Source organism: Alosa alosa, chromosome 24 (genome assembly GCF_017589495.1).
Source record: "Alosa alosa isolate M-15738 ecotype Scorff River chromosome 24, AALO_Geno_1.1, whole genome shotgun sequence".
Lineage (NCBI taxonomy): Eukaryota > Metazoa > Chordata > Actinopteri > Clupeiformes > Clupeidae > Alosa > Alosa alosa.
The window spans coordinates 12,805,733-12,821,558 of NC_063212.1; the positions used below are offsets into that span (position 1 = coordinate 12,805,733).

The 15,826-nt window shown below is 39.0% G+C and overlaps 1 protein-coding gene and 1 long non-coding RNA gene across 3 annotated transcripts; one reads left to right on the forward strand and one right to left on the reverse strand.

The window, feature by feature from the left end:
- Positions 1 to 953: 953 nt before the first annotated feature.
- On the reverse strand, positions 954 to 4,792 carry LOC125289895. Its single transcript, XR_007192715.1, has 2 exons — positions 4,564 to 4,792; positions 954 to 2,621 (listed from the first exon to the last, which is right to left on the reverse strand). It is a non-coding gene; the product is annotated as an uncharacterized LOC125289895 (long non-coding RNA).
- A 3,741-nt stretch (positions 4,793 to 8,533) lies between these two features.
- Positions 8,534 to 13,701, forward strand: LOC125289885. 2 transcript variants are annotated; one of them, XM_048236992.1, is made up of 5 exons: positions 8,534 to 8,645; positions 10,957 to 11,015; positions 11,093 to 11,143; positions 11,359 to 11,529; positions 12,092 to 13,701. In XM_048236992.1, the coding sequence occupies exons 2-5, from the start codon at positions 11,003 to 11,005 to the stop codon at positions 12,472 to 12,474; spliced, it is 618 nt and encodes a 205-aa protein (XP_048092949.1). In that variant the 5' UTR covers positions 8,534 to 8,645; positions 10,957 to 11,002; the 3' UTR covers positions 12,475 to 13,701. The 2 variants fall into 2 exon arrangements, with proteins under 2 accessions (XP_048092949.1, XP_048092950.1); XM_048236993.1 differs by having other exon boundaries at positions 8,560 to 8,645; positions 10,962 to 11,015.
- Positions 13,702 to 15,826: the final 2,125 nt, after the last annotated feature.

Below are 15,826 nucleotides of genomic sequence, written 5' to 3' on the forward strand. Positions count from 1 at the left end.
TCCTAAAAATTTGAAGCAATAGACAGCCCCAGTGCTTATGGAAGGCATTAAATTAAGATCCCAATAGCACCGAGATATATTTTTCCAAAAAAATCCCATCATTCCAGATCCTTGGTTTGCTTTAACCAACATTCCAGATCCCCTCTTTACGGGTCTTTGTGGTTTACGTGTCTTCTTGAAAGAAATGTTGAAAGTCGGGCTGAAATCACATTCATATCTAGCTTTGCTGCATGCATGTTACAAGGACACTGGGCCATGTTATGTAAGGGACATGGTACTGCAAAAAAACGGAAACATAGCCTACATTGCAGAACCACTCAACTTTATTAATTTATGGTGAAAAAATTTTACACTACTGTGCACAGAAAGTCTGAGTTGAAATGTCCAGGGATATTCCAACTCATGGAACGTCTCTCGGCCAATCAGAAACAAATAAATAGTTCCATAGAACCCAATTGTTGTATAATATCGTTTTCTAACAGAATTTGAATTTTGAATGATTAAAGTTTCATCTAGCTCATCTGTGACATCCCTATACATCTCTGCTCGCCGACTCACATCACTATGTCAGCTGACATTTTGGACGCACCTATCTGCGCCCAGGCATAGAAGAGGCTACTTTCACTTTCCGTGAAGGACAGAGGCGAACCATGAAGACGATAGTTCGTTTTTTCTACAACATGCGCCTAAGGCGATGCATTTTCTACAATGATACCATTTTCTACAATGATACCATGGCCTCCACGAAAATAAATCGCCGATATCAATGGAGAACATAAATCCCTGAAAATAATAGGCTATATTTTGGAAGGGGCAGCTCAGTCAAAGAGTCCTGATGAGCAACTTTAGCCCTGCCCACGTCCCTGCCACCAACTTAAAGCCATCCTGAAATGCATTCCTCTAAATCCATGACACATTCAACTGACACCAAAAAAAGGTCATACAGATGGCTGCACAGGTGAGTAACACTTTTAATTCATGAAGAAATTTCAAGCATAGAAATCTCTATAACAACCAGTATGATTATGGTATGTGAATATGCAAAATATAATCAAGCACTTAAGTATAATATATTATAGAAATATATTATTTCAGTGGATTTAAATTTATGATTAGGATTGCATGGCTTTGTCTGGATGTCTGCAATATGTAGATGTAAGGTTTACAATAAACTGCTTGAACTTGAACCTTCAAACAACAGTAAAAAAAACAATATCATGACAATGTCATTCAACAATAGAATATGAGTACCAAAAAGAACATTTGAAATATATCAGTCTGTGTGTAATGAATGAATATAATATACAAGTTTCACTTTTTGAATGGAATTACTGACTTAAATCAACTTTTTGATGATATTCTAATTGTATGACCAGCACCTGTATCTTTGCATCAATTGTATTTATTTGATCATTTATATATGTATCTATTTATTCTATTTGTTTATCTCTTCTGTATTCAGAGTGGACAAGTTTCATGATACATGGAAACTTGTCTTTAACAGTACATATTATTTCTTTGCTTCAACTTTGCAGGTCAACAAGGCAAAGGTATTTCAAAAGAAGAATGCCACATTCCCCCTCTCCATTCTATTGTCAACATTGTTTTCGGTGAGCTATGTATTTGCTTTTCTCAGATAACTACAGTTTTTCTCAGTCGCTTTGGTGCATTTCTCAAATCATTATTAACATTTGCACAACAGTTAGTGTATTTCTCAAAACAATTAGAGCTAACTGCACCACATATAGTGATATACCTGCAAAAGTGCATAATCTTGTTCAGAATGCTTTGTGTATGCCTCAAAAGCATCTTCTGAGAAATTATCTGGGAAATGTGCCAAAGCAACTGAAAAAAACTGTAACATGTATCCTATGTATAACATGTTTCATATTGTCTATTTTCCATGGGCTACCACACAATTCTCAAATGAGAGTTGGTCTGGACTCTCAATACACTTTTGATTTCCAAGGGGGTTAACCATCAGTGTTATCAAACTAAAGTCAGTACAATACATACAAACAAATCTTTCTTGCACATGAAGGTTCTAAGGTTTTAACCAGAACAGCCATTGCTAGTGTACAAAAGTGCCAACTGTCCTCCTCTGTCTATCATAATATAAAGACATTCCAATACAGTTATGATTGTTTCCTGGCATTTTTGTGATTTTGGAAATCACCGACAATGGGAGAGTGACCAGACAGATCTGCCAGAGCAATTCAAATGCGTCCTTAGATTTGTCCCAATAGGCTTCCCTCATGTGGAAAAAAAGCAGTCTAATTACACACACACACACACACAAAAATAAGTTTACTCCTTAGTAAATAAAATAAACAAAGAAACTAATGGGCCAATTCACATGGAAACGATAGTTTAGGTGAAAAAGCAAACATTTTGTATCTTTTTAGCCATTTTCCACACATTTCCACATTTCCAACACCAGTGTTAGGTGCCCTAAAATGCACTATTTTAGACCGGCCCTGTAGCCAGCTATAAGGACACTGAGGTCTGGACATCGGCCATTTTTTAAGTGATGGTGGTCCAACAGCAGACCACCAGTGTCTGGGGTGAGGGGAGGGACTTGGCCCTCGCCAGCCAATCAGCTTTAATGAGTTGGGTAGACCCTAGACAAACACAAAATTAAGAACATTTTAATTATGCATTTATTTGACGAACAAAAAACATGATTTCAGAAAACTGAATCCAATTTTCCATTTTCTTATTTTTCATTTTGTAATTTGAAAATTTAACAGATAGACATTGCACGGACCAACAGCAACAGTTCTAATGTTCGTTCTCACCATCAAACTTTCTGACCATATTTGCGACTGATCGTTGGAACTGTAAGATTCTGGAGTTAAACGATCAGGCAGTCTACCGAGAGGCCTGCCCCAATAGGCCATTGGACCATTAAACCGCACAATGATCCCAAACATACATCCAAACAGGGCAAGAAATGGTTAACACAACAGATACTGTAAATACATCAACATTTCAGTGTGAAAAGAGAGCACAAGGCCAGAGTGATCCAGAATCATTGTGGAGACATGGAGAGGCCTGGTCTACTATAAGAACTGTTTTGAGTGTTGTGATGGCAAATAAAGATGTTTCCATTGATTATTTAAAAAGTTGGACACAAATAAGTCAGTGTATGGGAAACAATGAAGGGATTTCTTTCATGAAAAAAACGCACCTTACAGCAACTTAAATTTTAGGGGTTAGGGGTTAATCAGTGGCTGGAGTGCATCTGTAATCCCTCGTGGTCCTTGAGTATGTATTTTGTTAGCTAGTCCTGTCTTTGTAATCCTGTTTGTTGTAGGCCTACGTACAGATCTTCCTTTTGATTGACAATTTACTTAGTTTAGTTCTCGTTCCTAAAAAACAAACATTACAAAGTCTTACACAAGGCACCTGCTTGTGCATCTTGCTTGTGTAAGCTATGTGACCCAGTAACCCTGTGCTCTCTCTCTCTTTCTCTCCCTCACACATACACACACACCACACACAAACTTTATACACACACACACACCAACACTGACACATACAGGTGGGCTCTACCTTCATGAGTGTCCCCTGCAGCCCTGTGTATCTGATCGTATTTGGTGTCTGTAAACTGCTCAACGGCCTGCTACATTATTCCTTTTCTGAGATTGACCGGTTGAAAGCCCTCCTGTCCATCCTGTCCCTTTTCCTGTTCTGTTGGTTTATATGTGGTAAGCACTGTTGCCAGAGCTGAAGGAGCATGGCCATCAAACCTTGCACAGTTATTCACTATAAAGGCTAAATGCACTGATTAGATCCTCTAGTAAGGTTGTGGGGTCAGAAGTCAAGCTCACCTTGCAGTATGTCCTAAAGGACAGGCGCGCCTGCAGGTGTACGTCCGTACGCACTGTGCGTACCATCAGGCTCAACAACGAGAGAAAATTTCCCTGTGTGTGTGTAATGTGTATTCACACCAAATTGGCCCACCATACCTTCCCAACTATGCACAGTATCCCATTAGCTGCCATCAGGCTATTTACAATTTTCTATTACGTAACTTAGTGAACACTTATCAAAATTAACGCGCACACATTTAGTTTGAGCAGGAGACACAATACGCATGCAGGCACGTACGCTACTTGTTTTCTTTTACTCGGCTATCTATCTATATATGGTTATCAGCACACAATGTTGAGCTAATTCACTAATTCAATACTCATGATAATTCACAAGTTTAAACAACAGAAAGTATGGAGGCAGCAAAGCTAGAGGAGATATTCCAGATGGGCAAGATCAAGATAGGCAATTGGTGTGCTTGTCAGAACGTTAGACTGCATTACAGCTGTTTAAAGTCAGACGTCAAGAACAAAACAAGGTAACTTTAACCTATATAGGGCTGTATCAAGTTGTCCAAATGAATAAGTCATAGTAGACGTTGTTGTTGTATTATTGCATCTGGATGTTGTTATGCTATGTAGGCTAATTTTTTGCTGACCAATGCACGGCTAAACCGGGAAACGGACAAATGTTGTCCACGCGTATTTTTATTTTTTTTTTTTGCGGGGGCTAGTCGGGTGTGCGTACCATAGCATTAATTCCTGCAGGCGCCCCTGCTAAAGGAGAAATCCACGGTGATTTTTCACATCTCTGTTTCTCGAGGTCACAGAGTACCGTCAGTACACTCCCCCACCCACCAAAAAAACAAACAAACAAACAAACAATCGGCCTCAACTCACATAGCAACCCTCAATGATAATGGCATACACTACTTACAGCGGGGAAAATAAGTACTTACATTTTTTTCAGTAAGTATACTTCCAATGAAGCTATTTGCATGAAATTTTCACCAGACATTAGTATTAACTCAGATAATCCACCCATATAAAAAAAATCCAAACATTAAAGTCCATAGGTAGAGTTATGTGTAATAAATTGTGGAATGACACAGGAAAAAAGTATTGAACACACCTGCTGAAATTTCTTACTTTTTGTAATACTTTGTGGAAAAGCCTTTATTCGTAATGACAGCTTCAAGGCATTTCCTGTATGACAAAACTAATCAGTCACAGTATTCTGGTGTGAGTTTGGCCCATTCTTTTAAACAGATAGTCCTTTAATATTGAAGATTCCAGGGGTCCCTCTTGTGAATCCTGATCTCCTGATCGACATGATTTTCTTCAGCAATAGAGTCATGCAGGATGAGCGTGCATATGCCATGGCGGTGGAGTGCATTAGCTATGATTTTCTCTGTAACAATTGTACCTGCTGCCTCCCAGTCTTTCTGGAGCTTTCTCCGAGTGGTCCTTGGCTGTTGGGCTACTCTTCTGGCTATTCTTCTGACTTCCTGGTCAGAAAATCTTGCAAGGAGATCCTGTGTATGGCCAGTTGATGATGCAGTGATTTTCCTTCCACTTGCAGATAATGGATCCAATACTGCTTACTGGATGATTCTGAAGTTTTGAAGTGCATCTGTAACCAGTTCCATTGATATGTTTTGCAACAATAAGGTCTTGGGAGAGCTCTTTGCTTTTACCCATCATGAAATGTTTCTTGTGTGACACCATGGTAACAAAAAAACTTTATAGCCCACCAGTATGTACTAACCCAGCTTATATCAATTTGCACAGATAGGAGGGATAATTTCTCTAACTACTTATAGATTCCAGTTTGTTCCTTGCCATTCCTTGCCCTTGTGTACTGCTTTTTCTTAGCGTGTTCAATACTTTTTCCCTGTGCCATTCCACTTTTTTACTCATAGCTCTACTTTTAGACTTAAATGTTTGGATTTTTATATATGTGTGGATTACCTAAATTAATACTAACGTCCGGTGAAAATTTCATGCGAATAGCTTCACTGGAAGTATACTTACTGAAAAAAATGTTGACGTGTTCAATACTTATTTTCCCCGCTGTATACATACATAGCCTACTCAATGACTTGTGGTCAGAGTTGAAGGTATAGTTTGCTCCAGGGCATACAAGGTTAAAGTGGGCAGAGGCTTTAACATGAATATATAATACAATATTTCATTACTACCTGACATGCCATCCATTTTGGTGAATGTTCTAAATGCTGTCAGTAGCCTATAAGGCAACAATTAGGATTACAGTTAAATAAACTTCATTTATCCATAATTCAAAATCCATAATTGAATTAAGCAGTTACAGATAATGCTTTCAGTCTATTACTTTCAGGAATAATGAATCTGAGTCTCATATCTGTATTCCAGGCAATGTATGGATCTATCCTCCCAACTACAACGACACTGACTACAACAATGCTGCCTATGATCAGACAGTCAAGGGGGAACCCTACTGTAACAGGTCCCTGTATTTCTATGCCTTCATGAACACTACAATGGTTAATATTGTCATTTTCCTCTATCTCTGTTTCCTCTGTGTAGCTATGAGTTACGTGTACTGCTTCCTGTAATAGTGTGTAATAGTGTGTAAGTTCCTGAGATTGTGAGATTGTGTTTTTTTTTTGTGCCTGGAATGTTCATTTCACATCTAGATCAATAAATTTGTTCTGACAACATCAACATCATTTTGAGGAAAGAAAGAAAAAGGAAACACTGTACACGCTTACAGTAATCTATTTGTTTAGATCTAGGCAACTTTACTGCTTACAGTAATCTATTTGTTTAGATCTAGGCGACTTTATTGCTTACAGTAATCTATTTGTTTAGATCTAGGCGACGTTAATGCTTACAGTAATCTGTTTGTTTAGATCTAGGCAACTTTATTGCTTACAGTAATCTATTTGTTTAGATCTAGGCGACTTTACTGCTTACAGTAATCTATTTGTTTAGATCTAGGCGACTTTACTGCTTACAGTAATCTATTTGTTTAGATCTAGGTGACTTTACTGCTTTAAATGTGTGTCATCCCAGACTCATGCTTTCACAAAGAGAGATGGGCAGGGATCGGGAAATGTCCCAGGACAGACTCCAACCCGAGTCCCTCTGGGCATGTGGACCCAGTGCTGTAACCAGTTGCACCACAGCGCCCCCGTGTGACAATAAATGTATGCAACACACACATGCAACACACACACACACACACACACACACAGTCACCCATATAGGTGGGATCTACCTTCATAAGTGTCCCCAGCAGAAAGCAGGAAGCAGAGCAACATCCATGTTGACTACTATACAACATTCTATCATGGGAACTCTATTACTGCATAGCTACAAGAGAGGATACAGAGAGGAGGGACAGGCAGACACAATGGAGATCACAGAAGAAGGATACAGGAAATGCAGTGACTTCAACGCAGACTCATGCATCACTCACCTGGCCGAATGGTTAAGTGACTGGGATTACTATTAACTGATTGAATGATTTTGTTACGTGATATTTTATTTAATCACAGTGGATTATTGTTTTTTTTAAACCTGTTTATGTAGTGGTTTTTACATGCTGTCACAGATGCACTCACGATTTTATATTCAAAATGGAATGAAACGGTGAGGCCAAAAAATTAATGAAACAAATTTAAAAATGCAGAAAATGTTTTAAAACAAATGATGACATATTGTTCATTAAGTATCCTGTCATCCAATCACATACATTCTGTTACTAAAGACTGAAAGAAAGTCAGATCAAACTATGATCTATTTGCTTTTCAATCTCCTGTTAGTGAAATGCCTGTGTGGCTCTAAGCTAGACCTTTTCCATCAGGGAGTGAATATTAAATGTAACTGAATTGCTAAATCAGAAGAGAACTGACCTTTTGGCCTGAGGTGAGGAGTAACAGTCCGTCTAACCAGAAGACGGGGAATGCATGGACCTCAGAGACAGTCCTGATCAACTTGCACTGACCCCTGAGGACCATGGCTTTCAAATGATCATTTGAAAATGTTTATTGTGAAAATTATTATTGTTAAAATGTTGATAATGCAACATACCACTTTCCATTTCCCTAGAATAAATTGTAACAACACATATTCAGAAAGCTGCTTTTATATAATAATAAAAAAAAAACACTGTTAGTGTTTATCTTGGGAAATGTTACATTCAAAGTAACAAATGCCATATTTAAGAAAACTGTTGTGCTCTCCAACCAAGTCTGTCAGAAAAGCCACTTCACTGTAGCCGAATCAGGATTCTTCAGATTTTTGTCTTACCATGAGAGAAAATGTGTGAGACTGATGGAGTGATTAAATCTGTCTTCAAGGTCAAGATTTACATTTACATGTATTACACAGGGTTCTCTAGTCTCACGCAATTCAACAAGTTCACACGCTCACACACCACACCAGAGAGGGTTAAAGCGGATCTTTGACCACACCTTGCATTTCTCACGCAGAAATATTACTAGGGATGTCAAGGTATCTGCATAATTATTAGAGGCGCAAGGATAGAAGCTACCAGAGGATTTCTCGCAGGGTTCAGAACTAGCGCACCACTCACCAGCCAAATAAAATAAAAATAAAAAATAGCTACCGACATCCAATCCAAAAATAGTGTTCGTTGTATCCGTGTAAAATTCCAAAATAGGACATCCCCTCCCTGCAACCAACCACGTAAAAAAAAATCCATTTGTACCGCTGTTTGTATCCAGTTCTCGGCTACTTCCTTTTCAACACTAACGTTCGACTGAGAGCAGTGCGTGCAGACGGCCTAGTAGACTAGGCCGACGATACTTTATCTTCTTGAATGTAAGTGGATTCCTTTGTGCAAGCTGGATTTTCATTTAGCCTAACAAACACGTGGAGGCAGTGAAATCCAACTAGCATTCAACTTGAAACGGCATCGACAGCTTAGCCAGCCTTCTTCAAGCTCTACTCTAGTAGCTCTAGTAGAAACTAGCTCTGCAGCTAGTTTCTTCCATTGACTGTTCTAATCAGACTAAGAGTCATTCACACATAGAACTATAACTATAACGATAAAAGCGTTTACACTGAACAACGATAAACAAAGCCTGTGCTTGTGTTAATGAATGTGACGGCTAAAATGTGATGGGTTCTGATTACCGCTCTTTGGGCACCGCTATTTACCGATTTCCTGCTCCCATTGACTTCAATTAAACACATGTAAACAAAACGCCCAACGCCGCTGACTTATGCCAGAGATTTTCTAATGTGGAGACACAACACTTAAAAGATACTCATTAAACGACCACACAGGTAATGAGCACAGTCTTAGGGGCTGTGCCCATAAACTTTCTCCTCACTGCTTAAGCCAAATTCTGTTATTCCTGCTCTATATACAGTTAAGAACAAAATTATTCATACCCCTGGCAAATATTGATTTAATGTTGATTTTCTCTTTATCAATATGTTTGTTCTGACTGAAAATGACACTACCACATGTCAAAACGTTGCAAGACAATGTGGTAGAAACATGGAATCAAAAAAAGAAGCATTTTTATTTTTATTAACATTTTTATGAAAAATGACGTGTCCAAAATTATTCATACCCTTTTTAAATAATCAATGGAAACATCTTTATTTGCATTCACAGCTCTCTATGGTTCTTATAATACCTACCAAGCCTCTCCATGTCGCCACAATGATTTTAGACTGCACCTTTTTAACAGCAATCTGGGTTTTGAGTCAAGAGTGATTATTTGCCATCCCAGCCTTGTGCTCACTTTTTGATGGATTGAAGGCTGGACTATGGCTGGGCCACTCTAAAATGTTGGTATTGTTCTCGGTTAACTATTTCTTGCCTTGTTTAGCTGTATGTTTTGGATCATTGTGTAGTTTAATGGTCCAATGCTGCCTATTGGTAGCCTAGAAATCTAGACGCACCCTAGCGGCGGCAAATTAATTTGCTCAGCCTGTACATTTCAATGATATAGGATGGCCCGCCAGGCTAGCCTATTGGGGCAGGTCTCTCGGTAGACAGCCTGATCTTCTCCTCCAAAATTCTCAATTTGCCCCTTGTTTTAGTGTTACCGTTTACTTTGAGAAGTTCACCAGGTCCCATTGTCTGAAAAACACCCAAACTAATACATTTCTATAGCTATTCTCCACATTGTGGATGGTGTTTTGGTGGTTGAAATGTTCACTCCATCTCAAAATGGATCACTTGGTCATCTTGGATGCTGATCATGGATCACTCTTCAACATGCACAACTCAACTAAACCTTTATAAGGGCACACCTGGACAAAGAATTTAGCTTTCGCTGAATTTAATTTGACCCAGGGACATGGCTTGAGATTGGCATAAAAAAAGAAGCATTACATTCCAATGACACCATGTCCATTTCAATTGTGGCCAGGGGGCCTGGTGACCTTCTCAAAGTAAACGGTAACACTAAAGCAAGAGGCTACACTGAGATTCTGGAGGAAACCATCAGGCAGTGTGCAAAGAGACCTGATGGGCATCATTGGACCATTAAACCATACAATGATCCAAAACATACAGCCAACAAGTCAAAAAATGGTTAACAGAGAACAATGTCATATTTTAGAGTGGCCCAGCCAGAGTCCAGACCTCAATCCGTCAAAAAAGTGAGTACAAGGCCAGAGTGATGGCAAATAATCGTTCCTGCCTCAAAACCCGGATTGCAGCTAAAAAGGTGCGGTCTAAAATTATTGTGGAGACATGGAGCGGCTTGGTACATATTATAAGACCATTTTGAGAGCTTTGATTGCAAATAAAGATGTTTCCAGTGATTATTTTAAAAGGGTATGAATAATTGTGGATACGCCATGTTTCAAAAAGAATTTTAAAAAGATAAAAAGGCTTATTTTTTTGATTCTATGTTTCTACCACATTATCTTACAACCTATTGGCATGTGTCAGTGTTATTTTCAGTCAGAACAAACATATTGGTCAAGAGAAAATCAACATTAAATCAATATTTGCCAGGGGTATGAATAATTTTGTTCTTAACTGTATATAGAGTAGGAATAACAGAATTTGGCTTAAGCAGTGAGGAGAAAGTTTATGGGCACAGCCTTTATGTCATCTTTAATCATCTTTATGTTCTTCCATTTCTTCTGCTTCTACTTTACTCAGCCTAGGCTATATGAAAACGTGATCTGTGCACCAAAGCCTTCTCACAATGATTGGTCCAGGTATGTTCATGTTTAATTAAGAAGTAGCCATAAGGGTGAAGTTTTCACTGCTTTACACAGTGTCTGTTCCTCCTCAGAGAGATTTCAGATCATAGTTGCCCTTGTCCCCTTTCTTCTCTTAACTCTGGGTAAGTAGCCTATATGGGTTTTTGTCTTTGTCTTGACTGTTTGACTGTTTGTTCATAAAATCAAACCCTCCCGTTGTTGCATTGCAGCACCAACAGCAACCACTTGGTTTACAAAGTTTAACCATTCACAAAGAAATCATTCATTCAATCATTAATAAGTTTGCTCATTTAGATAAGATCTTTTTACATTGTTTTTCCTGACCTTCTCTGAAAAGGGGCTTTACACCTGCACAACTGTCCCAAGGAGCCCATGGTCCCCATCTCTGTCATTGTGGGATCAGTATTCCTCATGGTCATACAGCTTGTTGCAGTGTGTGGTTGTCTTGAACTGTGTTTCATCCCAGTTTTTCTGATCCTCATCTTTCTGTTCTGCTGGTTGATTGCAGGTAAGGTGGAGAGAGAGAGAGAGAGATGATTTGATAAAAAATTATCCGCACATGAAAAAGACAAGCAAAAGCAGAAGAGAAAGAAAATGAATAGAAGTAATTGATAGAACAGAATACCAACACAGTCTATGGTAGCTGACTACTTCCTTTGAGGAGCTACTGTATTACTTGTTTGTCACAAGATTCTAAATCACGCCATCATACCTCTTAAAGGTACAGTGTGTGGTTAAGGCAAATTTGTTGTGATATTTGAGCTCAAGAGCCAATCAAATCACACTTCCCTTATAAAGCACACACACACTATATCTAATTAATAGAAAAAATGGATAAAAAAGAAAGTGTGATAAACTGATTATTACAGTTATTAAATGTAGTGCACCTAAGGACTGTATGTTATTAAGTTCTTATATTAGTAACAAAATCACACCTGTTGTTGTTGTTGTTATAGTTGTCCTGTTATTGTAAATAATTCATATGTATAACAAGGCCAGACCCCTAATATCTCTTATTTATTTATTTATTTATTTATTTATGCTACATGCCCATGTCTGACATGTGGCAGGTAGTGTGTTCATCTACAGAGCATTTCAACCCAACTTTGAGTCCAGACACTCCTTGGAATATTGTGAGAAGATTCTCTACCAGTCCGCATTCTGGTGCACCAACCTAGCGTGGGTATTCATAGTGGTTTTGGGGATTTCTGGGCTGTGCAGACTCGTATGGAGATGGAGAGGTGCCTTTCAAAGAGCAGGTGACATTGAATGTGAAGGTGACACTGAAAAGGGAGGAGATGATGAAAAAGAAGGTGCCTTTCAAAGGGGAGGAGAAAAAGGAGGTGACTTTGAAGAGAGAGGTGACACTGAAAAGGGAGGTGACGGCGAAAGAGGAGGTGAAATTGAAATTACTCAATCACTCAATTTTAATCCAAACCAACACCTAACCTGAAAACACAAACACTCACATCTTAAAAACAGCATTAGAGCAACATCATCATATCATGTTTGCTCGTGTTTGTTTTTTTCTCTCATAATATGTTTTATTTGTGTTCAAAATCACTATGTTGCCTTTATAACTGGAATAGTAGCTTGTAGTGGTTCAAAAGCAAAGGGCACTGCCTTGAAGTATGCTCATTGTCAGCACTGTGCTTATATTATTCCACTGGTCTCACAGACCTACTACCTCCAAAGACAGTTTTTACCTCTTAATATTCCTCTTGCACTACAAACTGTAGCCTAACCTGTGCTTCCATGCACATGGGCTATGGGACATGCTGCATCTCTATAAGAGCATAAAGGTTCCCTATTAGTACACTCAAAACCATAGTATTTTAGAATTTCAGAACAAAATCACAATGGAAAAGCTTTGTGTTACAATTACAGACTTACAGCCACTGCACTGCACAGGGGTGTGTTTCCCAAAACCATAGTTGCTAACCTGTTAGGGGTGCTGAGCGAGCAGCCCATCCTGCTTGTGTTATTTCAACGGCATTATCAGATCAGGGGCGCAGGAAATGTAGTACATCACCCATTTGGACACACAGTGGGTCAGCTCCCCTGCCCTGTCCCATTAATGTCACCCCTTGCCTTCTGTCCCAAACAGAAAGAGCCTTTCACGTCAGGCCAGTGCGACATTCGCTGGCTGGTATATTGGCCTTGCGCAAATTGTCAACTGTTGAGGGAGGCCTTGAAGTCCTGCCTATTCCTCCTACATGGTCCAAGTAATGCTGTCAGTGTGACACACCTCCCACTCCCACATCCCTTTATGAAACCCGTTTCCTGGCATGACTGCGCACAGTAATAGGCTAAAACATTTCCTACTCTCAGTAGCAACATGTAAAAGACACCGGGCTTATTATACAGTAAAAATACAGTAAACCAATGTACAATTTAACCACAGGATTGTGCCTCAGTTTTACTGCTGATATTATCTTTGTTTCTCATATGCATGTACTTTTGGACATATACGTTTGGGGGTTTTTTGTTTTGTTTTTTACAGTCAGTGACCTTTATAATGCAATGATACTGTGCAATCTAATATCACATTTCTTGTCCTTATGAAGTTCCTGCTTCATTGTTCTCGTTACTGCAAATACACTCATGTGTGCCAATGAAACCACTGGTGTACTTATAAATAAATCTGACTTGGAACCACATCCCTTACTGGAAGTAGTTTCCCATCTGTTCTTGTCTCTCTATAACTGACTTTCATAGTAAGATTAAAACGTTTGTAATCAGTGACACCCAGCTTAAATGATTTAATAGTGTATTGTAACCTAAGTGTACATCTGAAATGTACCTAGAAATTCAAAACTGGTATACCATATTGCCATGTCCAGTTTCTGGTGATATTGAAAAAGAATAAATCAACCTAGATAGCCATTAAATGGATTCCATGGATGCCTCTACCTGACCATATATGGCAAATTAGTTTCACTTTGTTGCCCTCTATACTGTAGGTCATGGGTAAGTTAAATATAGGTTATATCATCTACAACATCCTCACTCACTGTTGGTAGGCTACAAGACATTATATCATATTCAAATGTTAAGATGCTGTAATATTTCATTGTGGAAAGCCCTTTTAGGCATGTGACTAGCTCATTAAATGACCCCTATTACTGCCTCGGACAAAATGCAGTTATGAGTAGGGGAGACCGGGGCTGGTTGGAACACTTTTCACTCTCGGCTATATTTCTCCGTCTTACAGTGCGTTGAAATGGACAAATTGTGATTAACTGAAAGCTTGGGATCTCAGCTACAAAATGCATACATTCAATGTCAACAAATGATCCCTTGTTTTGAGTTATATATGATTAAAGTGGTGTTGTGCACGTGTGCCAACTTGCCCCATGCACAGGGGTTGGTTGGCACATGTAGTTGGAACACCTATGTTATAGTCCTTTCCAGTACTACTTTTGCATCTATATCACTGCCTGTAGGGCTTTGCTGATGTCTTTCCTGTGTGTTTTTCTTCAGTAGGGCCCACCGTCAAGACCAATTTGGTCCCTATACCGATATCTTTTTACTTCAAATGTTTAAAAATGTCTGAAATGCTTCCAAATGTAAAACTATGTTCAGTAATTACAATAACAATGTTAAAATAAAGATTGATGATGGGTTTTTTTTTATGTGCAAAATACAAAGTTTATAGATTTGTCACAAAATAAGCCATAGGGAATGTACAGTATGTGCCAACCAACCCCAAAATCAGTGTGCCAACCTGCCCCGCCCACATTAGGTCAAACTTTTTTGCACAAATGCTGTTAGCCTGCTAATATCAGTCACCTCAGGTTTTCAAACTTCATTCATTTTATATCCCTAATTATTACCCTTCTAGGATGTATTTAGTGGGAGGTGCATATTCTAAGTTTTGACACTACAAAATTAAAAAGTTGTTCTCACCTAAAGGGTTAATGACCTGGAGACCAGTTACATACGTGAGTTTACTCTACTCAATTAGGCCGTCAGTTTAGTGTTGGAATTTTGTTGCAGCTCCCTCTAGTACAGTGTTTCTCAAAGTGTGGTCCGGGGACCACTGGTGGTCCGCAAGCTATCCCAAGTGGTCCGCGAGCAGACGTGGTAAAATATGATATAGATGAGTTGTTTGCAATATTGAACCAACTTGTATGTAAATCCAAACAATTCTGCAACACTGTCTATGTAAGATATGCCAGTTTAAATCAAATGAATCCTCTGACACAATAAGCAAAGTGAAAATACAATAAGTAAGGTGGTTCAGTGAGTAGGCCTATTGTGCTGATATACTGTTGAAGTAGGTCTAATCTATTTTTTTTTAGCTAGGTGGTCCATGCATTTTTTATTGGTTAAGTGGTCCACCGTCTGAAAAAGTTTGAGAAACACTGCTCTAGTAGCCTAGCCTGCGTGTTCCCATGCTGCCTTGCGCGCGATTTGATTCAAGCTGGTAAGGCAGCCTGGAAACTACCGCCCTAATGTTTGCCTCAGATAGGGAACCAATCACAGAACGGGGGAAAGCAAGACGATGATGAGCGATGCACAGACGCATTTGATAGACATCCGTGGCACCCAATAAACGGATCTGGGTATTTTTTTCAAATACGAGAAAATGAACGTTTGGTTCCCAGACCACGTCTCATTGAGAAGTGGTGGCGCTGGATATTAACAGTGTTTCAACCTGCCCCTGTTCCAACCAGCCCCGGTCTCCAGCTATACTTAATGATCAGGATCCCATTTCAATTTCTAGGGACAGTGTGCAATTAAAACATAAATGTAAACATTTGATGCATTGCACCAGAGTTAGCCTTGGGCTAATTTACATC